Raw genomic sequence first — 27,961 nt, 5'->3', positions numbered from 1 at the left:
AAACTGTTCTTCAATGAAAATAGGAATCGATTCAACTGTTCTTAGCTCGTACTTTGCTAAACCGAAACTAAATAACTCATGCACCTAATCCAAAAAAAAATTGCCCAAGGATTATGCACCACAAAATAGGCTACTGCCTTCTTCAGCCAATAAAAAAGGTCAAGCCCCTTTCTTTGTCTTCTTCCTCAAAACTAACCGAACCAAAAGGAATAAACAAATCCTTTTCTTTCTTTACTTTTTGAATGATGCACAAATTCAATATTATTTAATTGATGGTCACAGCATGCAAACTGACGATGTAGCTAAATTGATTTTTAAATCACAAGTCTTCAACCGTCTCCTGCTAAAACGCACCTGCGATTTAGCCTCTTGATCTGGTTCTTTGATTCTTATCTCAAATCCTAACTACTGATAACGTGCTTGACTGAACCCTCGTCGTTATCGTCGAGCTGGGTTAGCGGCGAAACAACAACGCGGTAAACCCTAACGACGATCGGAAACCGTAGCGACGGCGGAACCCTAGCGCAGTAGGGTGGCGGCGGCGGAAGGTTTGGGGGCGACTCGGCTGGTTCCCGTGTTCTTCGTGTGATCCCAACCTAAGCTCTAGATACCACTTGTTAGGATTAAACTCACACACGAAACCGAACACACACACGAAAGCAGTAAACGAACACGAGGATTTAACGTGGTTCGGTCTAAACTGACCTACGTCCACGGGTGGCAACTAGGTATATCTTTATTGAGTGACAAATATTACAAGTACATAATGTTGTTTATATAGAGACTGAACTAGGGTTAGTAAATTATTATGCAAGAAATCTAAACCGGGCCGGGCTTGGGCCCGACCGCCCACACCCGTCTCCTCTTTTGACTTCATATAATAAACCGGGCCAACAAGGCCTACGAACCCAACAGAAAGCTCTCAGGTTGCTGCAATGCTGCTTCCATCTTCGGCTGTTGGTTCCAAATTCTTGTGTCTACTTTCAATCTTGACCACCCATTCCTGAATGATAGAGTTGACTTCCTCTGGTACCTCATCATGGGGGCAGTGACCTAATACATATGATCACATTTACAGATGTTATATCATTTCGATAATAACCTAACTTTTTTGGTACCTAACATGAACGGCACATGAAAATTTAGGGGTGTTCAACGAATCGAATTTCGAACATTCAATTTATTCAAATCGAATTATTCAAAGTTATAGCATCCTAAATATTCAAAGTTAAATATTCAAAGTGGTAACGTCTAATTACATGAACTAATAACCAGAATTATGAAATTTCAATTTTTAGTCTTTAGAAACTTAAAAGACTTATGTAATTTATCTTTTATAAATATGTATAATTATAATATAAATAAAATGTATAATATGAATTAGAATTTCGAATCGAATTTCAAATCATGAATTTGTATTCGATTACTAAATCAAATTCGAACCAAATCGAATTCGATTGATTGAAAATCGAATTTCGAGTTCCTCGAGACCGATTCGAATACTGAACACTCCTACATGACATCACTTTTCCATAAAGAACTAAATGAGATTAATGATGTGGACAAAACATGCAAAACTCTCACAAATATTTGGACTAAGTTTGTCACTTTCAGTAATATGGGGACCAAAATTGCAATATGGTTAAACCTCAGGGACCACTTGTGAATTTTTCTCTATTATATATGATTACAAAACTATAGTATTCTAAAACTAGTCAAACATCTAATCTAGCCCATTACCCGTTTGACCCGTTAGAAATAAAACACAGACGAATAGACCCATTATGTAAATGGAACAAAATTGCCGTATCTAAGTTCTAACCAAGGGTTACCTGCATCAAGCTCCTTGATTACAATATCTTTGAAGTGTTCCTTGACAACACTCACTTTGGTCTTCGAATCCGATATCGGGTCTTTCATGCCCTAATTACACATACAAGATTCAAAAGGAAATCAAGTGAATACAATATTTATTCATCGCACGTTAATACGTTATCGAAAGTCTTACCTGGATAATAAGAACCTTTTCCTTGAACCCTTTGAGTAAATAATTTAAAGGGATTGAAGGATCAAATGTGAAGATGCTTTCAAGAACCACCAGAATACCAGGGTCATATGACTAGCCTTCATTAAGAAAAGCAAAACTAACACATTTTTGTTTCATGAAAATAGATAAATAAATAACAAGTAGTGAAAGTGTTCAAACAACAAAATGTAACAGGGTCTTGAAAAAGGATACTGCCCTTACCATCTCATTGAGAAGCCCTTCATCAGCACGGTCTGTTTTCTGCAAACATTAACATACTCAGTAACAGCCATAACTAACACCAAAAATAACACATTTATACTGTGAAAAATAAGATAAATAAACATTACCGTCGGGTAGCAACGTTTCACTAAATTCCTAAAGCTCAGTCTTAAGTAGAATGAAAGTCCCCTGGCACCTAACCATGCAATCCCTGTAGTTTTCCTTTCCTAAAAATAAACAGAGATTTGAAGAACTCAAAATTGGAAGTCATACTGAAAAGTCAAGCTCAAAAGTCAAACTACCTTAAAGGGAGGTACAGAAGAGTATCCTGGAATGTAATGGCCAGCACTATTTAACAGCACCACAGATCTAGCTAAACCGGGCCACAAGCCAGCAACAATAGAAACAAAATAGCCTGAAAGTATACCAGTTAAAAAATAGTTCAAATTTTGTTGCAATTGCTATTATTAATCATTATACCGTCAGACTGACTGACAATGATTTTAGACTAGAGTGGTTTGTAGGCCTGTAAATGAACATGAATAGTTAAACAAGCGGGGATTTCTTGTTCGTTCGTTAACGGTATTAACAAGTGGTTCATGCACATAAACGAATGAACATAGAAGAACAAACATAACTGAGCTAAAACCAAAACAGAAAGACAATGTGTTGGCCTAAAAAGCTATTAAAATTAGAGTAATTGTAATTGGCCTATAACATTCAAATGAATAAATTAAGGGTCGTAAACGAATGAACTTAAACAAACGTAAATTAACGAACATAAATGAACGTAAAAAAACATAAACGAATTTAAAATGAATGAACTTAAACGAATGTTCACGAGCATAAAGGAACAGATGAGACATGCAATCATGTCCGTTCATTAACTAAATGAACACAAAATTTGTTCATGTTCGTTCACTTAATAATTAAACGAAGACAAATGAACTTCCAACTGAATGTCTGGTTCGTTTACAGGCCTGGTTGTCTATATAAGATAGAAACAAACCTCCAAACGAGTTCCCAACAAGATGAACCGGTTCCCCAACAACATCAGTTATAAAATTTCTTATTAACTCAGCCCACATAAGTTCAGTGTATACAACATTTGGTTTCTCAGATCTGCCAAATCCTAAAAGTGTGATGGCCCAAACTCGGTTTCCACCTTCAACTATGTCAATAATATTGTCACGGTAATGCTCCAAAAACGCGCCAAAACCATGTACAAGAAGGACAGCAGGACCTTCACAGCCCATAACAGCATACTGTAAAAAACAAGAAATATGCATATGGAGATTGAAATCAAAATATGGCTAGAAATTTATATTCACATTACTGTATATTAAATGAAATGTCGGAATGATCAGTAAAAAAATATTTATTTTTAAGTTTCATTTTCAACCGTCATACTTTAAATAATACACACTTAAACCCATTTATTAATCATTCAATTTGATTTTTCTCTAATAACGCGTGTTCGTTAACTTTTTCTAAAAGTGGCTGAATACACCATTGTATTTTATTTTGTTTTTTTCCGACATTGCGGTATAACTTTTTTTGGAAACAGAGTTGTATTCAATATGAAGTATTGTTTTTGGTATCGTACGCTATATGAGTGCAGGCCCTAAAAATACCAATTCCGACAGAACATCATCGGTAGCAGTATCGGTATAATCGGAACCGGTACCAGTATTAACTGAACCGACTCTGACTGAACAGCATAGGTACCAATATTGGTATTTTCAGAATCAATACCTGCATTCGTTTGATGGTTTCACAGTTGTGTTTAATTTTTTTCTTCTCGACATTTAGGCATAAATTTTGTCGAAAACAGAGTTGTATTCAAAATAGAGTTCTTTGTATCATAAGCTATATGGCTCCTGTACCCTACCAGTACCATGACGAACTAAACGCGTTCTGACAGAACATCAGTACTAGTATCAGTATTATTGGAACCGGCACCGGTATTCGGAAAACGAAACCAAAATATGGCTAAAAATTTTAAGTCACATTTGTTTTTAATACTAACCTGTATTAGATGACCTTTCCACCTCCAGTAACGAGTGGAATAATTTTCTGTGTAATCCACTTGACTTCTTGAAGCCAAAAGACGGTACCACTATCACAAAATGTCACAAACTGGAATAAGATTTATTATCACTAGTAACAAAAACATACGGTATGTTTGGAAACATGGATACACACACCTCCCTAGAGCAGACATGATCAGCTACTGAAGCTGTAGTGAAACATGAGTACCCAAAGGGTGACAATAATCCACCATTTCGGTCTTTTTCATATTTTATTGTCTCATCATATACTCTTCTTCTAGAAACGACTCCAAGTTGAAGAATAGGTCCAAAAAGAAAACCAAATGAAGCTCCTTCACGGGTTTCAAAAATCCGTAATTTTTCATGCAACCTGCAACAGTAAGCAAGCAGCCAACATGAAACTAAATGCGGTATACAAAAATTATAGAAAATCAGTAAACTACATACTCCTGCCAATCATCCCGTGAGGTACCCTCAAAATATTTCAAGTATGCAGCCAACGCATTAAGCACATCACTAGTTCCACCTCCAACAAAGGTTCCTTGTTTTGTAATAAATGCTGATTTTTTCAATTTCTTTTTATTAATAGGAGAAGCAAAGGAAGTCAAACTACTTTGACCCTTTGCCACACCATCTGATATACGAATCCTATCATTCTGCAATACAGATTCAGCAGAAGTGCTCTTGATCAATCTCCAGCTATCTTTTAACTTGTATGGACTTTCATCCATGAATTCCTTCAAATCATCGAGTGTTGGTAGAGGACCTGAATCATGAACCAAATATATATAAAATTCCCAAAATTTGGATTAGCTGCCTCAAACTAAAGCCAGATTACTTACCCCATGCCAAATCTGCCACTGAACCAGGTAAATTTGGGGCTGAAAGAGGCGAATGCACACGCAATTTTAACTTTTGAAACTCGTCATATGACAATGGAAGGTCCGTAATATTCTAGAAAAAATAAAATCACATCAACATAAATGCATAATCCACCCAAAATGCAAACTAGCACTAACGAAACCAAACAAATATACCTTTATATCATAAAAGGCAGTGCTCCATAGAGTTATATTAGGTATATCCTTCTCAACAAACACATCTCCCAAGCTTTCTCTAACTTTCTCAATCACCAACTGCGAGTCGTACTCCACCTCTTCTTGCGTGTAAATATTCGCAACCCTAACCTGTTCCAACTCTAATCAATTATTCTACTTAAAAATTTTCTTACTAACTAACCGAACTTCAACGTAACACACTAACAACCTCTTTTGCAAGCTCCTGAATAACAGATTCAGTCCGCCCAAACCGGACCATCAGGTTAGATCCCAAATCCTTCAACGAGTTTCTTAAATCAGTCACAGCAAACAGGAGCAGCTCAAACATTTCTTCATTGAAGTCTACAATTGGTACAATGAGAGGCAATTCATCAACATAACCACATTAGGGCTGTCCAAACCACTCGTCACAAAAACTCGCTTGACAGTTGACACTCGCTCAGAAAATGCTCGCTCGTTTTTTCGCTTGATTGTAAACGAGCCAAGTAATGAGCAAAGGTCCACTCGGTTCGGCTCGGCTCGAATATTTTTTATATTTGCACAAATAATATAATTTGTTTTTTATAATTATCTTGAATAATGAGCTATTGAATAAAAGATATAATTAATTTTCAATTATTGAGTATCTTCAAGTACTTTAAATAATTAATAAGTAAAAAATAATTATATTCAGTATTCAATATTTCAATATTTAAAATAGTTATAAAAACAAATTATATATTTGTGCATATATAACTATTTAAATAATCATTAATTGTTTTATTATATACATCATATATAACTACAATTTTATAAAAACTTGCAAGCTACTACTAGTTTTATTAAACACTACTAACTTCAATTTATTTTCATGTACATTACATTCAACTTCAAATTTGTTTCGGTTCGATTTGTAAACAAGAGCCTTAAACCAGATGGATTCATATTAATTGGATGTGGTTAGGGTTAGGGTTTATATAGCACCAATTTTATCTGCTTTACTTATTCTCATACAAATGAAACTCGGAAGTTAATTACAACTGACCACGAAGGATTCGGTGATCGAAGACGTAGAGCGGAAGAAGAGATGCGTGTTTGGAGGCGGCAATTAGACCTGGATGATCATCAACGCGAAGATCACTTTTGTACCAGAGAACTGCTGCGGTGTCATATGTGCTGTTTTTGCCAGTGGAGAATCTGACGGTTGTTGGTGGAATAATAGAAGATCGGACGGGAGTGAGACGGCGGTGATGATATGTGAGAGTTGGAGTGTGTGGGAAGTGAAGAATCGCCATGGAGATAGATACAGATGGCTTCCATCACTGGTGGCTGTGCTGTGACTGATATTATTATTACATTACAGTCGCCAGAAACTTTCCCTTTTTATTGCCAACGTTCATTTTCTCATTTTAAGCTGACGTGTAGGGGTACGGCCCTTTCCTGCGTACGGTTCGGTTTGGTTCGGTCAATAATTAATATCAAATTTAGGCTAAAATTATGTTTAAAAAATACATGAAATATGCTTTAATACATGAAATGAATGTATAAATATAAGAAGTTGATGTGCTGTGACTGATATTATTATTACATTACAGTCGCCAGAAACTTTCCCTTTTTATTGCCAACGTTCATTTTCTCATTTTAAGCTGACGTGTAGGGGTACGGCCCTTTCCTGCGTACGGTTCGGTTTGGTTCGGTCAATAATTAATATCAAATTTAGTATTAGAATAAGAGCTCAATCATATCATTGATTGGCATCATAATATCGCCGGCCACCATCTTCTGTTTTCTTTTCTTTACCCTAAACATGGACCCGAAAACACATCCCGCCATTACCGTGTCCAATATCAAAACATTCATACCTATCACCCTCGAAATGGACAACAGCCAATACTCCTCTTGGGCTGAACTTTTCAAAATCCATTGCCGGGCGTTTCAAGTTCTCCACCACCTCTCCCCACGCATCACAGCCACCTCTTCCACTAAAGCCACCTCTACCAACACTACTGATGATGATGTCTGGGATCGGCTTGACGCCATAGTTCTTCAATGGATCTATGGCACCATCTCTAACGATCTTTTAAGCACCATCATACGACCCGACTCCACCGCTTGCTATGCGTGGGTCGCCTTACAACGCATTTTTCATGATAACCAAGCCACTCGTGCCGTCCTTCTAAAACAACAATTCGCCATTCTGAAGCTTGCTTCCTTTCCCAACATGTCCGCATATTGCAAACAGGTAAAAATAACTTCTGACCAATTGGCGAATATCGGGTCCCCTGTAACCGAATGTGACTTGGTCATTCAACTCATCACCGGATTATCCGAAGCCTATAGTACCATCGGTGCAATCATTCAAAATACCAAACCATTCCCATCTTTTTATGAGGCCCGGTCCAAACTTATCCTTGAAGAAACAACTAAAGCAAACCGAGTCGTCACCGAAACAGCCCTACACACAGCAGACACTCCACCCGAGAACCCTCCTCCACAAACTAATACCACTCCTTCTTACACCCGAAACACTAGAGGACGAGGCCGCGGACGCGGTCGCGGTCGTGGCAGACACCAATCTTCACCACAATGGACTCATTACCCATGGTTTTCCCAGCCGACAACTACCCATAACCGCCCTCCAACTTGGTCGCAACCCACTGGTTATTTTTGGACCTCTCCACCTTGCCCCTATCCCACCATTACACAGTCTCGACCACCAACATCACAGCAAGGAATCCTTGGCCCTCGCCCACAACAGGCTTTCACGGCTTCAGAGACTCCATACATGCCTACAGCTCTTGACCAGGCCTTCAATACTTTCACTTTAAATCCACCGGATCAAACTTGGTACATGGACTCCGGTGCAACAGGTATAATGACTCACAACTCTACTAATCTCACTTCTTGTTTAAATAATGCGTATCAACGAAACATTACAGTCGGTGATGGCAAAACTATACCCGTTCATGCAATTGGTAACCATACATTACCACCACCCTTTCCAAACTTCAAACTAAATAACGTCCTTTTTGCACCAAAACTCATTAAAAATTTAATTTCGGTTCGCCGTTTCACCACCGACAACAATGTTTCAATAGAATTTGACCCGTTTGGTTTTGATGTGAAGGACCTCCACACTCGGAAACACCTCCTTCGATGTGATAGCACCGGTGATCTATATCCGTTAACTCCACCATCAAGTTCCAAAGTTCAACCTTCTAATGCTCAAGTTTCTTCCTTTCTAGCCGTGACCCAAGACATTTGGCATCGACGTCTTGGCCATCCCGGAAATAATATTCTACGTTGTTTAAAGTCTACTTTAAATTTGTCTCGTAATATTCAACTTTCTTCTATATGTGAACCTTGTGTGTTTGGCAAACAAATAAAATTTACTTTCCATGACTCACATTCACATACACATTTACCATTTGACATTGTTCATAGCGACTTATGGACCTCACCTATTCTTTCCTCAACCGGATGTCGATACTATGTCCTATTTTTAGATGACAAAACAAATTATTTATGGACATATGCTCTCACTTCCAAATCACAAGTTTATTCTAAATTTCTAGCATTTCACAAATTAATAAACACCCAATTTCAAACCACAATAAAATGTTTTCAATGTGATAATGGACGCGAGTATAACAACTCTTCTTTTCATCAATTTTGCACTTCTAATGGCATGCAATTTCGATTTTCATGTCCATACACCTCCGCTCAAAACGGAAAATCGGAGCGTAAAATTAGATCAATTAACAACATCATGCGTACCATCCTATCACATTCATCCGTACCTCATTCTTTTTGGCCCCATGCACTCGAACACGCAACATATCTATTAAACATCCTACCCTCCAAAGTTCTAAACAACTCCACTCCCACTTTCTGTCTCTATCACCGCCACCCTTCTTATGACCATCTACGCATTTTTGGTTGCCTTTGTTATCCCCTTCTACCTTCCAACACAATCCATAAACTAGCCGACCGCTCCACTCCTTGCGTTTTTTTAGGCTACCCTTCACATCACCGAGGCTACAAGTGCTACAACATCAAAACCAAACAAATTCAAATCTCACGAGATGTCATTTTTGATGAAACAGTGTTTCCTTTTGCAACTCAAACACCACCCACCTCCTCTTATGACTTTCTAACCTCCACTCCATATCCCTTTCACTGGTCTACTTCTACAACCCCAACTCCATTTCCTCCAAATACCTCGTCTGTCCCAGCCAACCCTCCTCACATCCAACACCAAACCAGCCCAACACCCACACCAAACAGCCCAACAACCAGCCCATTAACCACCCCTACGGCTCAACACCAACCCACACCATCGCCTTCACCTTCACCACCTCCACCCCCACCGACTCGCACCATGAACACCCGCTCCATGTCGGGTATCTTCAAACCTAAAACTCACTTTAATCTAAACATGTCAACCACACCTCTCCTCTCTCCTCTACCAAAATCAACCACCGAAGCCCTTTCCAATACGAACTGGAAAAATGCCATGACCGACGAGTTTCGTGCACTTATTGATAACAAGACTTGGGAATTAGTACCCAAACAACCTGGTATGAATATTGTTCGTAGCATGTGGATTTTTAAACATAAAAAGAAAGCAGATGGCACACTAGAACGATATAAGGCCCGGTTAGTGTGTGATGGTCGTTCCCAACAAGTTGGTGTTGATTGTGGAGAAACATTTAGCCCCGTCGTTAAACCGGCAACAATTAGAACAGTGTTATCTTTAGCTTTATCAAAGTCGTGGCCTATACATCAACTCGATGTCAAAAATGCTTTTCTACATGGGAACTTAAATGAAACGGTTTTTATGCATCAACCAATGGGCTTTCGTGATCCAACTTATCCTAATCATGTTTGTCTACTCAAAAAGTCTCTTTATGGCCTCAAACAAGCACCGAGAGCATGGTACCAACGGTTTGCGGATTTTGTTTCACAAATGGGTTTTCAACATAGCCAATGTGATCATTCATTATTCATCTTTAACCAAGGTCCTCAAATGGCATTCATATTATTATATGTTGATGACATTCTGCTGATAACATCTTCCGATGACTTAAGAAACAAATTCATGACTCGGCTTTCTAAAGAATTTGCAATGAAGGATCTCGGACCCCTTAGCTACTTCCTTGGAATCTCGGTTACACGGAACTCAAACTTTCTATTTCTTTCGCAAGAAAAGTATGCTCGAGAAATCCTTGAACGAGCCGGCCTCTCGGATTGCAACCCAGCAGCCACCCCGGTTGACACACAGAACAAATTGAGCAGTAATAATGGGACACCGGTTGACAATATTACACAATACCGAAGCCTCGCCGGCGCGTTACAATACCTCACCTTTACCCGACCGGACATCTCATACGCAGTTCAACAAGTATGTCTTCATATGCACGCCCCTAAGACCACTCATTTAAATGCTCTTCGAAGAATTCTAAGATACATTAAAGGCACAATCTCATATGGTCTTCACATTCAACCATCCTCGACATCCTCTCTCACTGCTTATACCGATGCCGATTGGGGAGGGTGTCCCGACACACGGCGTTCAACATCCGGTTATTGTGTATATATGGGTGACAATCTTCTCTCATGGTCCTCCAAACGTCAACCCACTTTGTCCCGCTCAAGTGCCGAGGCTGAGTACCGTGGCGTCGCTAATGTGGTTTCCGAAATTTGCTGGCTTCGCAATTTACTACTAGAACTCCATCACCCTCTACAACGCGCCACCTTAGTCTACTGTGACAACGTGAGTGCTATCTACCTATCCGGTAACCCAGTTCAACATCAACGCACAAAACACGTTGAAATGGATATTCATTTCGTTCGTGAAAAGGTCGCCAAGGGTGAAGTTCGAGTTCTACATGTCCCATCACGGTACCAAATAGCCGATATTTTTACAAAAGGGTTGCCAAAGGTTCTATTCGACGATTTTCGAACCAGCCTCAACATCCGTGATCCTCCCGTTTCGACTGCGGGGGAATATTAGAATAAGAGCTCAATCATATCATTGATTGGCATCATAATATTGTAAACCGCTCAATCATATCATTGATTGGCATCATAATATTGTAAACCATTTACTATAGCATAATTATAGGAGGATTCCTAGGATGACCATTGACTTGTAACCATTATATATTGATTGTAAATAATGAGATGAGATCAGAGAAAGAGTTACAAACTCTAACATTTAGGCTAAAATTATGTTTAAAAAATACATGAAATATGCTTTAATACATGAAATGAATGTATAAATATAAGAAGTTGATGTATTATTACATGAAATGGAAATATAAACACATAAAAATGATACTATTAAATTAAATTATTAATACATATGATATAATACTTGAAATAGAGGGGAGAAAGGCTCGAAAATATAAAAAAGATGAAGAGTTCGGTTAATTTGGTGTTAAATTATTTCGATTCGGTTTCGGTTAATGATTCGATTATTGCTCACCCAGTCACATGTGTATAAAATTGATTTTTTCTCTTTATTTTTTACAGAGAGTCAACACTTTACATGGTTTGAACCCGACCATAAATGGAATGAACACATATTACACGCCCAAATAATGATAGTGATTCAAGCAAATATGATACGTTTGGCTATTTTTAACTTCTTTAACAACTCGTAATCTATTTTTATTAATCATGTATATATGCATTTAGCAGAATTTGAACCTCGACCTGTGACATTCTCCAATTTTGATTCTCGAGTTGTATCCGTATTTTAAACTTTTATTTTGTAAAAACCGACTCAATTATTTTTAGAACCTAAATTAATTATTATATAATATTATATAGACATCGATCATAAATAAACCGATGTTTGTCATATTATAGAGTCGTTAAGACAAACATAAGGGGTTTAAAATGATTTTTCGTAAACTCGTTATAAGCTTTGCAAACCTTTAAGCTCGTATTAAACTATTATTGAAACTTGAGGGGCCAAAGGGGTAAATTTTATACCCACCTATATATACAAACAATACCTAACCCTAACATATTAACATCACAGCCGCCACCCTTCCTCTTCCATTCCGGCGACCGGAATAGCTCCGGTGACACCTCCGGCGACCACCACCGAGCTCCGACACCACCATCTCCTTCCCCCTGCATCCCAAACATCACCACCACCCCTCCTTTCCCCCTCACGTTCCGGCAGCCCCTGTTTCCCTTTGTTTACGTTTTTCCGGCGAACCCAGATTCCGGCGAGAGGCCGCGACGACACTCCGGCCGCCGTGTTGCACTCTCTCCGTCACTCAGTTCTCTCTCTGCTCTCTCTACCTCTCTTTCTCACTTCCTCTCCTTCTCTCTTCGGCTCTCCCTTCTCTCCGCCTCGTTGTTCCGGCGACCGGCCGTGGCCCCGGTGCTCCGTCATCCCTCTCTCCGTTCTCTCTGTTTCTCTCTCTCTCTGTTATTCTCTCTCCCCGTCTCTCTCTCTCTCTCTCTCTCACGGCCTCTCTCTCCCTCGGCCTATCTTTCTCTCTCTCTCCCTGGAGGAAACCTTCTTTGATGACCGTGCTCGGCTCCGATATTGTTCTCGGCCAAACATCATGGTAAGGAGATTTAAAGTTTTAATTGTTTTTGTGTTTAACTCATAACCGGTAATCGAGTCGCGAGTCGTTTTCCCCTAAACCGACTTTTGAGAGTGTTTGGAATCATATTAATTATTTTATAAATCTCAACTTATTATAATTATTATTATTATTATTAACAAAATAATATTTATTATTATTATTGTTATTATTATCATCATTATTTTCATAACAATAGATTATTATTATTATGATTATTATCATTTTTATTATGATTATTAAGTAATATTATTAAATTATATTATTTTGAATATTATCCACTTGTTTTATTAAACCGAAACCCATGTCGGGCCTAGTTGTCGTTTAACGACATCGTTACTTGAGTTATATTCTTATCACTAATATTACTTTATTAAAATGTGACAAGTAGTAGTTATTATTAATCTGGCACATATAATTACTTATGTAAAAATAGTTATTAATAATAAAATTCATAAAATCCGTTAATAATGTAATCAACAACAAAAGTAATTATTATTATATTTGTTATTACTATTACTATTATTAGTTTTTAACAATAATCCTCGAGTGGTAGTATATCTTTCTATATCATCAACATTATCTTATATATATATATATATATATATACATATATATATATATATATATAAAACATACTTTAAGATCATTATTATCATTTCTATCTTTACCATTAATAATATTATTATAAACTTTATTATCAATTCATTTTTATAAAACTGAACTCCTGATTTAAACCCGTCTTGTTTCTATTTAATATTGGTTTAACTATTTAAAAGCTCAATCATATAATATTGTTTTATTTTAAATTATCAATTAAGTATGAGTCCCTAATCGTTAACAAATTTACCGGTAACCCGACTAATAACCGAACCTCCTCGTTCAATGTTTCAATGTAGTTTCAACTAAAGTTCAAGTTCATTAATATATTTTATTTATTCGTTTTCATTTAGCTTTCGAGTTGGATTCGTTCGTTTCGTTCGCAAGCTTTCTACATTTCGGTCATTTAGTATTTCTCGATTCGTCAATAGAGGTGAGTACATTTCATCCCCGTTTTCACTTTTATCTTTTGGGGGTAACATGCATACTTATTCAAAATAAATATGATTTATTATACACTTTTCTCAAACCACAAACTTTAGGGTATATGATACTTGGAATACTTGCTCTTTTGTGTGTTATATGCCTCATATGCTTTACGTGCGCGAGTGTTTATTTTTATGTTGTTGTTGAGCCTCATTAAGTATGATCATACGCTCCCCTAACTACTTAGCCTTGTGCTAGTAGAATAGGGCCTCATTATCCGAGTATGTCGGTTGTTACCGAGTAGAAAGGATCCTCATTTACATATTGGTATCAGAGCCACAAGACTATAGGATAGGTGGTTAGACGTAACGACCTAGTATAGTCTTTACCTTATGGTCCTTATACGTGTTGTCTATACGTGTTTACCCTACTTGATTGTTCAATACACTTGTTTATTTATATACTTATTTGTTTCATCAAATCGCATATTTAAACAAATACCCGAAACATACTACGGTATCCTTACCTTACTTTTGTTTAATTTTATATATACACATACACACACTTTCATAGTACTCCAAGGTATCCTTACCCTAAAACGCAAAAACATTAGTTTATTGTGTTTTATGGATCACGAGCTTAACTTGGATCCGTTGTTTCAAATCTCCTTAAAGATTGTCTCATATGAGATGGCCACTCTAACTTGTCGAATGCGAGCGTTCCGCCCGCCATCTTAATTTTCGGTGTTAAAACAATAGAACTACGGTGATTTCGTGGACTAGTGTTTTGACATGACGTTGTATTCTGATTTATTGTTTTTGTTACAATCGTTATTTGAGTCAAAAACATGAAAAGACACGGTGGTACGTGCACATGTTTAGACTCCAACATGGTATTTTTGGTATTAAAGGTTTTTAGTGTCGGAATATCAAGTCATGGTGGTTCATGCACGATTTCTCCGCCTTTAAATCTTAAAACATTATTATTACGTTTCAAGAATTTAAACCATTTTTCCTTTATTTTGTTATAAATTCTTATCACAAGTCTTCATTTATAAATGTTATATATATTTTTTTATATATATCTCGATTTTATATGGTAAAGTTTTACACCAATTTTCTCATTTTGATTTCACGATGATTTTTATTACAAACTTCGTTCATTATGACCTCTTCGATATAGGTTAAATATATGTATATATAGAGTTGATCTATTCATAATGATTTTTAATATGCCATTTATTTTCATTAAGACTGTTAACAAAAAAAAATCTTATTATACGAATTTCATCATATTAAGATATTAAGAAGGTTTTATGATAAATTTCACCTCAACTTTTCAAGTGAATTTCCTAATGTATAAACGTTAAATCGTCTTTAAAGTCCTTGTACAAAATTTTATAAAATTTTATTTTTATAACTATTCCGTTTATTTTGGACAGTCACCTCAAAATTTAACTATTTAAACTTCTCACGACATTTTAAATTACACCACATTATATAATACACGTGGTAAAAATTTTCGTTACCCAAATTTATTTTCATAACAACTTTCATCATGCAATCTTTGGTTCATTATAAATTTTCGCAAAAAAAAAAAATTACATCATACGATTTTCCGCCTTTTAAAATTCTTATGATTGTTTTGCCATGATTTCTCAAGAAAGTCACAAACTTATAGCTTGTAATCTTCTTGAAACCCTCATACAAAACTTCATAGAAAATTTACGTTAAAGACCAAAAATCGTTACTTGTAAATTCTCGATTTGCAATGCCGGACATTTTAACTTACCATGATATTTTCGTTACACGATATTAAGTAACGAACTGGGTAAAAATAAAATAAAATAAAATAAAATTTCATTACGCAACTTTGTATTTCCAGAAACGACATTCATCATTTAACATTGAGACCTCATAACAAATTTTGACATTCAAATTTACGTATTTTAAATTTCCTCATAAGAAAAAAAAATATTTTTAAATAAAAAAAAAAGTTTTGTGATTCACACGCTCGAATCTCCAAAAATTATATTTATACAATATATATATATATATATATATATATATATATATATATATATATTCATGTATATATATATATTAACTTGTAATTTTTATTATCAAAATTTTCATGGATGCTTCAAACATCATTTATAAACTATGATATTTTCAATTTAATACCTATTATTAGTAAAACAAAATCTCCATATACACAACCACAAGTTCCCAGACACCCGTATCTTATCTCAAACAACCGCCTTAAATCAAACCACCCTTCAACTTTAAAAGTTTCCCGAGTACTCACATCTTTCCTCAATATGAACGAAACCTAACACATAATGTTATATCCTCACCTACTCAAACCCCATGCAAAATCCAAGATATACAGAAAGCCTTAAATACCGACACCTTTATGCCACGAACACCTATCAAACTCACTATCCAAATACTTCAAAGACACCGACAAACACACCCATAAAATGCCTTATATAATAACCAAAGCTTACCCAGCTATGACTCAAATCCTTCGACCCATGCTATGTCAATTCACCAAACCATATCGCCACATCGTTCTCATCCAACCATAGAGTTTGATATCAAAATAGAAACCCAAACACTCCTTACAAAATACATGTATAAACCAAATCTCAACCCAAACTAGCCAAGATCAAAGTTATCTAACCCATCAACTTAACCCGAGCTCAAATAAACCAAACCTCACCTATTAGCCCAACCACTACTCACACAAATCATCCAAGCCTAACCCACTTAAAAGACCTAAACTCAACAAACCCCATCGATTCAACTCAAGAACACTCAGCAATCCAATCCGACCTAAACACTCTCACTTACCACTAAATTTCCAAACCATTCACCGTACGAAGCTTAAGACCACTCCCTACACATGCAAGCTTCATTTTTCCTAAATTTTTATTTATTTATTTATATATAACAACTAGTGTATTTATAACAACCTCATGTGTTAAAATAATTACCTTTAAATTATAAACTCTCTCTCTCTCTCTATATATATATATATATGGTATTGTCGTCACAACAAAAAAAATAAATAAATAAATAAAAAATTTGATTATGAGGATTTGTTTTCAAAGTTTATTAAACGATTATATGTATGATTTCAAGATTTTAAATATTGTCACCTAAGGTGATAAATCTCATAAAGACTTTATAAATACGAGGTTTCATTTTGAATGTTGAATGCAGAATTTATTTAGTAACAAATTTTCGTTCAATAACGATTTACGCAAACCATTACTTCTTATCATCACGAGCATTATTTTATAAATATTTTTCTTCACAACGGCTTCAAGTATACAAATTCCTTTAACAACTCGGCTTACGAGATTTACATTTGATAATGATTTACACATTTCTCTAACTAAACATTACCGCGATGTTTATTATTATATACATTTTCTGGGAAACAATGAAAAAACGACTTTACTTGAGAGACTTCGTTTTCGATGTTATCCTTATATTTTCAAAGAACATATAAAACGCGATTTACAGTTTTAATCATTAATTCGAGTCACACGATTATTGCGATATTTTTCCCATTGATGAGATGTTTCGATGATAATTTTATGCACGTGAGATTTCATATTGTGTTTTGATTATTCATGACCTAATTCAAGTTATTTAATAACAATTGATGTACTACTTTCGAAGCCTCACTTTTGCTAAAATTTTCGTTTATCTTTTAAACGATATTTTCATGACTATGTTATTCATAATTGAGCATTTATGCATTTCAAAGTGAAACACGATTCTATGTATTATTCTACATCATTTCATTTAATTTATTAAGCGACCTATGTGTGGTTGTCCGCAAGTTTTGGCGCTATTAGAAACCGTTATTATAATGACGAGTATATAAATGGTTTCACAATAGTGGCCGTATTCACATTTGATCACATTTCATTGATTGTTTTGGTTATTAATCAAATACTATTTTAGTTCTTTTGAATCACGTATGCGTCACCCCAAATAACTCACTTCATTCTCTTGATACTTAATCATTCCATGTAATCATATCCTCGAATACTTATAACCTCAAGTTTGTGCACGTGTGAAACTCATTGTACGACGTTATTGTAAATTGTATAATCATTTATCCCAACCTTTATGTGTCTATTCATTGGACTTCTCAATTTAATTATCGGATTTCAGTTTATCAATTTTATTTAGTACCTCGACTTATAGACTTTAACATTTATCTTGATGACCTTGACTCCAAATCTCACTTCATATTGTTCACCCTAAAATCTTATTTTATTTACTTATTCGATCGTCTTTACTCAGTTAAAAATAATAATAAAAAAAAAAACGAATTGTGATTTACGCCTTAGTTCATATTCTAAGACATTAAATCGTGTCATTTATGTATCTCATTTTCCTACTTATTAAAAAGTCAATCCCAACATTTTCAACCGCGAGTATTGATTAGTCAATATTGGTAAAATTCAACAAATTTATTTACACATCTATTATTTAAAGATTTCAAAATAAATATGTCTCTTAAACCACACAATGGGACGAACCATGTGGACCATACGACGATCGAAATAATTATGGGTGCACACTTAATTATCGAAATCCCCGTATGGAAGCCATAGTAAGTACACTTGTGTGCGATAACTCAGGTCCGAGGATGATGGCAGAAAAAAAAATGATAAAAATGCGAAATCATGATAAGGGCATGGTGGATACGCCGCTGGTACTTCCTATATATAAGTGCATTTTATTATGTTTCTCATTTATAGTGTTTTTCGAGTCATTCAAGGATTTGACGTTATTCTTTTGCTTAAAAGTTGTTCATGCAAATATCTTACTAAAGACAATGTTCGTTAATAGTTACTTTCCTTTAAGTTTATTTTAATTTCTGGACGAAATTTTCAAAAGTTGGGGATACTGTGACATTCTCCAATTTTGAGTCTCGAGTTGTATCCGTATTTTAAACTTTTATTTTGTAAAATCCTACTCGATTATTTTTTGAACCTAAATTAATTATTATATAATATTATATAGACCTCGATCATAAATAAATCGATGTTTGTCATATTATAGAGTCGTTAAGACAAACATAAGGGGTTTAAAATGATTTTTCGTAAACTCGTTATAAGCTTTGCAAACCTTTAAGCTTGTATTAAACTATTATTGAAACTTGAGGGGCCAAAGGGGTAAATTTTATACCCACCTATATATACAAACAATACCTAACCCTAACATATTAACATCACAGCCGCCACCCTCCCTCTTCCATTTTTCGGCGACTGGAATAGCTCCGGTGACACCTCCGGCGACCACCACCGAGCTCCGAAACTACCATCTCCTTCCCCCTCGCGTTCCGGCAGCCCCTTTTCCCCCTCGCGTTCCGACAGCCCCTGTTCCCCTTTGTTTACGTTTTTCCGGCGAACCCAGATTCCGGCGAGAGGCCGCGACGACACTCCGGCCGCCGTGTTGCACTCTCTCCGTCACTCAGTTCTCTCTCTGCTCTCTCTACCTCTCTTTTAACAATAATCCTCGAGTGGTAGTATATCTTTCTATATCATCAACATTATCTTATATATATATATATATATATAACATACTTTAAAATCATTATTATCATTTCTATCTTTACCATTAATAATATTATTATAAACTTTATTATCAATTCATTTTTATAAAACTGAACTGTTTATTTAAACTCGTCTTGTTTCTATTTAATATTGGTTTAACTATTTAAAAGCTCAATCATATAATATTGTTTTATTTTAAATTATCAATTAAGTACGAGTCCCTAATCGTTAACAAATTTACCGGTAACCCGACTAATAACCGAACCTTCTCGTTCAATGTTTCAATGTAGTTTCAACTAAAGTTCAAGTTCATTAATATATTTTATTTATTCGTTTTCATTTAGCTTTCGAGTTGGATTCGTTCGTTTAGTTCGTAAGCTTTCTACATTTTGATCATTTAGTATTTCTCGATTCGTCAATTGAGGTGAGTACATTTCATCCCCCGTTTTCACTTTTATCTTTTGGGGGTAACATGCATACTTATTCAAAACAAGAATGATTTATTATACACTTTTCTCAAACCACAAACTTTAGGTTATATGATACTTGGAATACTTGCTCTTTTGTGTGCTATATGCCTCATATGCTTTACGTGCGCGAGTGTTTATTTTTATGTTGTTGTTGAGCCTCATTAAGTATGATCATACGCTCCCCTAACTACTTAGCCTTGTGCTAGTAGAATAGGGCCTCATTATCTGAGTATGTCGGTTGTTACCGAGTAGAAAGGATCCTCATTTACATATGTTTAATATGCCACGATTGATGCTTTTATTTATAGTCTCATATACGTTTGTGGATTTCGCTCATATTATATATACTCAAACTGTGAAATTGCTCACCAACATACGTGTTGACAAATATTATTTTATGCATGTTACAGGTTTGACTTTTGTTGACTCGAGAACTTGATGAAAAACGTTACCAAGACTATTAGGGTATTAGTAAAACGAACAATATGATTACTACTTGTTTCCAAATTTGTTTATATGAACGAGATGTGTTTGTTTATTGATTTATGAAATGAATAAGTTGGTTAAATATTGTCACTTTAAATAGTGTCTTGTGTATTTGTCCAATCACGTTGCACCCCGGCATGTTCCGCCGCCTTTGGTCGGGGTGTGACACGACCTCTAAGATAGAGTGATAATACCTTACCACCGAAATGTCAACTGGGAACGACCATAGTTATTTATTGGCATTGAAACTTCTATTGAGGTTGTACTATATGTCATCATATCCCTATGTAAATAAATAACCAACAATCCCTAACATCTTTGTCCATCATGCCTTTCTGAGTTTCTTCGTTCATCTTGTCGATTTGAAGGGGAGAGTGGTTGTAACAACTTACTATCGTGGCTGAATAATAGCATAACGTCCTAAACGTGATGTGTCGATCGAGGTGCAATCATGTCACAGTTTCAATGAAATGTAGAAAGCTAATGGTGGCCTTTCTAGATCCACGTACGGTCGTCGATACCAATATGTTGGTGCATACATGATCACACATTGTAAAACAATATTACTTGTCTTGAATCCTTGATAATAAAAATGCAAACATGCATGTGATCTAAATGCTAAATATAATTATTTATATGTTCATGCAATCACATACAAGAATGTTCAAACATCGTAAATGAAGCAAAAGAATCAAGTATTGACCAAAGCACGATGATCCATGTGACTTATGTATTTCTCCACCCCCCCCCCCCCCTACCCCGGCAGATATAGAAGCGGTTCCTAAACAAATTTGAAAAACAAAACAACATAAAACAACAGTTGATTGAGAGTTCTCAACATAATATGATTTTTTCCATATGAAGTTTTAACCATTTCCACATGGATTTTGTTCGGCACAAAACAGAACATAATAGACTCGGGCCAAAATGTACCAGAAGCGTTATAGATCATATAACTATAGGTTATAAGGAGATACCTTGTCGTAGCATCTCTTTGTAATTATTTTTTAAGTTGGGCTTGGCGCCGACCAATGGGTCAAAGTTGGGTTTATTAAAATCCAATATTCCAAACATAAAAACTTGAATTTAACGTTCAGTAAAATATATTAATATCTTCTAAAGAAAATGAGAGATTGATAAAATATCCATTAGCTGAATGAATAAATTTTGAAATGTATATGTATGTTAGCTACTTACGGTACTTTTTGAAATATATAATACAAGTATTTTACCCGGCGCGTTGCGTCAGGACATGTTGGTAAAACCCGGACTGTGGTAAAACCAAAGTGTTGTCGGTCTCGGGCATTGAGGCAATAACTCGACACGAGTTCAGTCGGTTTCAGTTACTTTCATAATGACACTGGAGCTAAAAAGGGGGAAATTTAAAAACTTGAGGTGGACAATGGGGTGGTGTCGGTTGGTAAACTCGGGCGTTGGTAAACATCAGCGTTGTCGGTCTCGAGCGTTGAGGTTGTGAGTCTACGGCTATATGCGAATTCGGTCAGTTTATGTTATGTTCGTCACGTTACCATAACTAAAAAATGTTAATGACCAATGATGTGCCGGCAAGTGACCCAGTCGGGACTTCGCAACACCAAACTTGGCAATTGTTATATATACTGATACGATCCAATAATATTGATTTTTATGATAATATAACGAATAAAAATTAATTTGAAATGTATCCGTTACATATATTGAATAAATTTTGAAATGTGTCCGTTAACACCCTGAAGTATTAAATTCAATTTTGAAATGTATCCGTTACAAAATTGAATGAATTTTGAAATATATCCGTTAACACCCTTAAGAATTCAATTCAAATTTGAAATGTATCCGTTAGGTAATTAAATAAATTTTTAAATTTATTCGTTAATACCCTTAAGCATTTAAATCCGTTATAAATACGAAGGCTTCCTTTTTAAAACCCGCAACCACTACAATCACCCCACAACCACTAAAATCACCACACTGCGGCGTAACCATTCGCCATTGTCCTCACTCGAACTATCCACCAACGCCATCGTAACTATTCTCATCGCCCCTTTGATTTTAATCTTTACTCTAAATTGACGAATATTCATATATGTATTGCAAGTAAACAGAATGAAGATGAAGGGGAAAAAGATTGCTCACTGTTTGGAGGCTGTCAAACTAACCAAACAAATGGTGAAATCGATGGAGTCTGTAAAGAGCTTAGGCCCCGTATGTGGTGTACCGATTGTTCCTAGAAAGTGGTCGTCTGAGGAATCTAACGATCGCCATCTCGAGAAGCTAGCTGATCTCCTTGGAAAATTGCGTGTTAGAGAGCTGGCAAATAAGTGGGATGCTAGTGCGTGTGCTGTAATGTCTGAATACTCGCAAAAAATAGGTGGAAAAAGCTTCAGTTCGCGGTATGGAAGCTGGGAGAGTTGCCTCAACGGTTCTTCTTCCTCTAACTAGTCGATCGATTTATCCTCATTCATGATGAAACTTCTAAACGTTGCTGTGGATTTCAAACTTGTGTTCTTTACTTTAAGCATGAGAAAATAACTCTATGTAGTATGCAACTTTGTATGGATATTATGTGTTTGGTCCGTGTTAAAGTTTTAATAGAGAATTGAATGTTTGTATATAATTAGTATGTTGCGCGCTTACTGCTCTACTTTGACCAAGCTCCGACACTAGTTCATTGATTAGAAATTGTTACCTACGTACACAACAATGTATGGCACATATATTAAACCAACGGGCTTGTACCTAAAGGTATATATCAAGGTGTGTAGTAAAGGTGTTTCTTCCAAAGTGGCTGAGGGTTCTAGTTCCATAGTACTAGCTAGATATTGTTGTGGATTTATTAGGAGTTGGTTCAAATTGTGTGAGAGTAAACCGTTCTAAAATAAAGAAATCTATATATATGATACGCTACCATTAAGAAAAGAAAATGAATTAAGCTTAAATTTCTCTTAGTATGCTCATTACCAGATGTTGGAGTTCTCCGTGCATATATACTTGTTCTGGTTTGTTATAGCTAGCTAGCTAGCAAGTTGTTTTGTTAGTTTGTTGTAACCATTTTCTGTTATATAGTTAGCTAGCGATGTATATCTATTTACAATTCTTTGAAATTGCATCACTCAATGACTCATTTGTTTAAGATGCAAACCTATTAATTAAGTAGACATTTCACAATATCTTCATCCTGTAGATTGTTTTTATATGAAAAATTCATACAGACTCAGATTTACATGGAGCGCGCAAATTTTTTTTTAACCAAACCAAGGGACACGAAACAAGCTTTTGAGGTCTAAAGTGACTTCTTAAATCATGACATTTATGTAATAACAACGTTGATTAACACTTTAAATTAACTATAATTAAGAAACGTATCCCCCCACCCCAACTAAAAAGACACCGAATTCCCTTTTACGCTATGGATTTAAGCAATATATCCATTTTTGTTGTTATTTAAAGTATTTCTTCATGCAACTTGGTATATGAAGATTGTTAGCTTCTTTTATTTGTTTCAACAGTTTGTATTTTTATTTGATGATCATGCGATAAGACGGTAAAGGTATGAAATATGAGGTCATGGGTTTAAACGGTGGTAAAAATCCCAAGTGTTGTCGGTCCCGGGCATTGAGGCGGTAACTCGACACGAGTTCAGTCAGTTTCGGTTACTTTCATTATGATACCGGAACTAAAAAAGGGAAAATCTAAAAATTTGAGGTGGACAATGGGGTGATGTTGGTTGGTAAACTCAGGCGTTGGTAAACGTCAGAGTTGGTCCCGAGCGTTGACGTTGTGAGTCTACGGCTACATATGAATTCGGTATGTTTCTGTTATGTTCGTTACGCTGCCATAGCTAAAAAATGTTAATGACCAATGAGGTGCCGCTAAGTGACCCAGTCGGGACTTAGCGACACCAAACTTGGTAATGGTTATGTATAATAATAATATGATCCAATAATATTGATTTTACGATAATATAAAAAATAAAATTTAATTTGAAATGTATCCGTTACAAAATTGAATAAATTTTGAAATGTATCCATTAACACCCCTAACCATTCAATTCAAATTTTGAAAAGTATCCGGTAGGTAATTGAATAAATTTTAAAATGTATCCGTTAACACACTTAAGAATTTAATTCAAATTTTGAAATGTATCCGTTAGGTAATTGAATAAATTTTAAAATGTATCTGTTAACACTCTTAAGCATTTAAATCCGTTATAAATACGAAGGCTTCCTTTTTAAAACCCGCAACCACTACAATCACCCCGCAGCCACTACAATCACCACACTGCGGCGTAACCATTCGCCATTGTCCTCACTCGAACTATCCACCAACGCTATCGTAACTATTTTCATCACCCCTATGATTTTAATCTTTACTCTAAATTTGATGCAAACATAACCTTATATGTATTGCAGAATGAAGATGAAGGGGAAAAAGATTGCTCACTGTTTGGAATCTGTCAAACTAACCAAACAAATGGTGAAATGGATGGAGTCTGTAAAGAGCTTAGGCCCCGTATGTGGTGTACCGATTGTTCCTAGAAAGTGGTCGTCTGAGGATTCTAACGATCACCATCTCGAGAAGCTGATCAGGAAACCAAAACTGATGGTGCAAACAGTTCACAATTTCCCTCTCGCAAATTGTGGAATCAAAGAATCAGACACAAAGCCATTGAAGAATTTGACAAATGTCCACTCAGATGTTGAGAATAAGAAACTGATGAGTAGCTTGAAGCCAAATAAATTTGGTAGATCCGCTGATTTTACTGAAACAAGACTACCAAGTGGTAAAGTGAAATTTTGGAAGCCGTCGCAGCCTTTAAATGGTGCAGACGCTGATGTTAATGTGAAGATGAACTCGCACGTTAACATTAAGGAGGGTTCATTGAAATCACAATCCTTTGAACACGATAAACTCAAAAGCTATAAACAAGCAGAGTTCATGAGAAACAAACCTTCATCCAGCTCAAAGCCCGCTGGAAAGATTAAGTTTTGGGACCCTCTGTAGGAACCGAATTCGTGAATTGAGTAAATAAACAGAAAATTAACAAACAGTTTTATTACTCATACAATACAATACAAGAATCTGAAATACAATACAGAATCAAAGAAATAAACCAAATACAATACGGAAAAAAATATAAAAGGTTTGGCTGAGGATCGTGTTGAACACGGGCCCCTTAAAACAATATTTCGAGTCTCCCAAGAGAACTCGTTGTTTCCCAGGGTAAAACATCCGGAGCAGTAGTACTGCCGGAGTTAACCGTAAACCTGAAAAAGGTTCGAATAAAAGAAACCAGAAATGTAGAAGAAGAAGAAGAAGTTGGAAAAACCTTGCAACAATGCTTGTGTTGTGTGTAAGGTTCTGTGTGTGTTGCAACTTAGTTTACCTCTCTATTTATAGAGGAAAAACAAGGCACAAGTTTTTCATCCCACCAATGTAGGATACACCACTATAGTATTTTCTTTCAAATACACACAATCACACATCGATATCTCATTCATCAATGTCTATTAGTGTGCATTTGTTGTGTCATAACAACCTACTAATGCACACGTAACAAATTTTCCAACACCCTCTAACAGCGGGTCATGGCCAACAGCCAAAGGTCACCACCACCATTCATGTATCAAGGGTAAAACCGTTGAAGAACTCAGAAAATATTGATCCAAATGGTGATCAGGCTAAAAGACTTCAACCAGAAGAATTGCGCAGAAACAAATCTTCGGCCCAAAAGTCAGAAGTCACAATCACTAGTACTGCATCAAGAAAGGAAACCGAGAAACGTGAGAAGATCAAAGAAGCAATGCATGTCTTTGATCAAGTCTATCCCCAACTTTCGCATGAAAACCGAATGAAGATAAACGGGGAAAAGATTGGTAACTGGAGGGTTCCTTTGGAAGCAGCCAAATTAACAAAACAAATGCTGAAATGGATGGAGCCTGTAAAGAGCTTAGGCCCCATATGTGGTGTACAAATCGGGGATAAGTTCAAATATCGGGCACAGCTTAAGATGATCGGTCTTCATTGCCAACTTCAATCGGGTATTAATTATACCAATATTGAAGGTAAAAACTTGGCAATAAGTATCGTTGACTCTCATCGATATGCAAATGAGACCGGATCTGCTGATATGTTGATATATTGTGGTCATGGTGGTCATAGTGGTCTTAAATTCTTAGGGCCAAAATCGCTACAAGAAGATCAAGAACTTAAACTCGGTAATCTGGCATTGAAGAACAGTATGGATGAGAGAACTGTGATCCGAGTGATTAAGAAGCTTAAATTTGGTAAGGATGAGGTGTTTGTGTATGATGGTTTGTATGTTGCGAATCATTATACACGACATAGAAATGAAGATGGCAAGACTATGTTCAAGTATCATTTAAATAGAGTGCTCGGGCAGCCTGCACTTCACCAAATGCTGAATGCTAGCTGCTGATAACAGTTCTACCATCTCTGTACCTTTCAAATGCTTGAATCTGGATTTGAATTTTGCGACACGTCTGTTGTTAAGAATTTGTAACTTTTTTTTCTTATGAACTACAGTTAGCAAGTTTAGTTCTCTTGTTTTAGCTAGTTATGGGCCATCTGTTGTTGAAATATACATAAGTCATGAAGTTCTAAAATGTTATATTTTAAACAATCAAATTACATTCATCCAACATTTAGCATTTCCAAATTCCTATTCAGGATTAAACTTTCCAATATCCAAATCTTATTTCCCATTAATCCACCAAGAGAACTCATAACAACTGTCTTTTACTGTTTTATCGTTCACAAAAGGCCTGTAATTGATTATGGTTTGATAATATGACCAAGAAATGAGTTGAACCAAGCTCGATTTGATTGTTCGGCTAGCTTGGTCGAGAGCTCAGATGAGAAGAATTCAAAGATAGACTCTAATCTTGAATACTTATAAAAAGAATTATCATTTGATAACCAAACTAATTTCAAACATCAAAAAAAATTATATTCATTTATTGTCAAAACATACAAAGTACAATGCATGAAGTTCTAAAATGTTATAGTTTTGTTTTAGGAGCGAAAAGAAAAGAAAGATATAGAAAAAAAGGAAAACGGGAGAATTAAAGAAGAAAGGAAAGGAAAAGAAAGAGAGAAAGGAGAAGAAAGGGAAAAGAAAGGAATGAAAAGCTTTCATTTCCTTTATTTCGTTAAGTAAACTCAGGAACACAATGATACTTTGCAGGGTTTGGACTACGCGACCATAAAGGGAATGAACAATTGAGCATATAATATACACCCAGATAATGACAGTGATTCGTTTTTCTTTTTCTTTTACAAACTACATCAATGGTTTCAACTTTCAATAGAATATAATAGGTTTGGGTATTTTTAATTTCTTTAACAGCTCGTAATCTATTTTTATTAATCACATATATCTACCTTTTGCATAAGTAAAAATATCTGGGAACAGCCATAGTTATTTAT

At 35.7% G+C, this 27,961-nt stretch overlaps 3 protein-coding genes across 3 annotated transcripts; 2 read left to right on the top strand and 1 right to left on the bottom strand.

Moving 5' to 3' along the window:
- Positions 1-914: 914 nt before the first annotated feature.
- On the bottom strand, positions 915-6,639 carry LOC143633116 (uncharacterized). Its single transcript, XM_077101464.1, has 14 exons — positions 6,382-6,639; positions 5,566-5,699; positions 5,337-5,486; positions 5,142-5,253; positions 4,747-5,065; positions 4,456-4,669; positions 4,278-4,367; positions 3,258-3,513; positions 2,551-2,663; positions 2,377-2,475; positions 2,240-2,287; positions 2,009-2,119; positions 1,833-1,923; positions 915-1,053 (listed from the first exon to the last, which is right to left on the bottom strand). Exons 1-14 carry the CDS (start codon positions 6,629-6,631, stop codon positions 923-925), a joined length of 2,118 nt encoding a protein of 705 aa, XP_076957579.1. The 5' UTR covers positions 6,632-6,639; the 3' UTR covers positions 915-922.
- Positions 6,640-7,212: 573 nt separating this feature from the next.
- Positions 7,213-11,352, top strand: LOC143632158 (uncharacterized). Its single transcript, XM_077100737.1, has 2 exons — positions 7,213-8,668; positions 9,443-11,352. Exons 1-2 carry the CDS (start codon positions 7,213-7,215, stop codon positions 11,350-11,352), a joined length of 3,366 nt encoding a protein of 1,121 aa, XP_076956852.1.
- Positions 11,353-22,618: 11,266 nt separating this feature from the next.
- On the top strand, positions 22,619-26,995 carry LOC143632148 (uncharacterized). Its single transcript, XM_077100729.1, has 3 exons — positions 22,619-22,905; positions 24,925-25,388; positions 26,095-26,995. Exons 1-3 carry the CDS (start codon positions 22,619-22,621, stop codon positions 26,949-26,951), a joined length of 1,608 nt encoding a protein of 535 aa, XP_076956844.1. The 3' UTR covers positions 26,952-26,995.
- Positions 26,996-27,961: the final 966 nt, after the last annotated feature.

Source organism: Bidens hawaiensis, unplaced genomic scaffold (assembly GCF_021521415.1).
Source record: "Bidens hawaiensis isolate Kalapana, Puna unplaced genomic scaffold, B.hawaiensis_p1.1 tig00000512_1, whole genome shotgun sequence".
In the NCBI taxonomy this organism is placed as follows: domain Eukaryota; kingdom Viridiplantae; phylum Streptophyta; class Magnoliopsida; order Asterales; family Asteraceae; genus Bidens; species Bidens hawaiensis.
The sequence above is the reverse complement of the archived record's forward strand: the minus strand, read 5'-3'. Positions and strand labels throughout refer to the sequence as shown.

Coding starts and splice junctions, on each gene's coding strand:
- LOC143633116 (XM_077101464.1), bottom strand. CDS start 6,631: ATGGCGATTCTTCACTTCCCACACACTCCAACTCTCACATATCATCAC. Junction 5,487..5,565: donor TTCAGGAGCTTGCAAAAGAG/GTTGTTAGTGTG, acceptor GAGTTGGAACAG/GTTAGGGTTGCGAATATTTA. Junction 2,288..2,376: donor TGAAACGTTGCTACCCGACG/GTAATGTTTATT, acceptor TAATGTTTGCAG/AAAACAGACCGTGCTGATGA.
- LOC143632158 (XM_077100737.1), top strand. CDS start 7,213: ATGGACAACAGCCAATACTCCTCTTGGGCTGAACTTTTCAAAATCCAT. Junction 8,669..9,442: donor GTCTACTTTAAATTTGTCTC/GTAATATTCAAC, acceptor TTGATGAAACAG/TGTTTCCTTTTGCAACTCAA.
- LOC143632148 (XM_077100729.1), top strand. CDS start 22,619: ATGAAGATGAAGGGGAAAAAGATTGCTCACTGTTTGGAGGCTGTCAAA. Junction 22,906..24,924: donor GGAAAAAGCTTCAGTTCGCG/GTATGGAAGCTG, acceptor TATGTATTGCAG/AATGAAGATGAAGGGGAAAA. Junction 25,389..26,094: donor GCACGTTAACATTAAGGAGG/GTTCATTGAAAT, acceptor ACCCTCTAACAG/CGGGTCATGGCCAACAGCCA.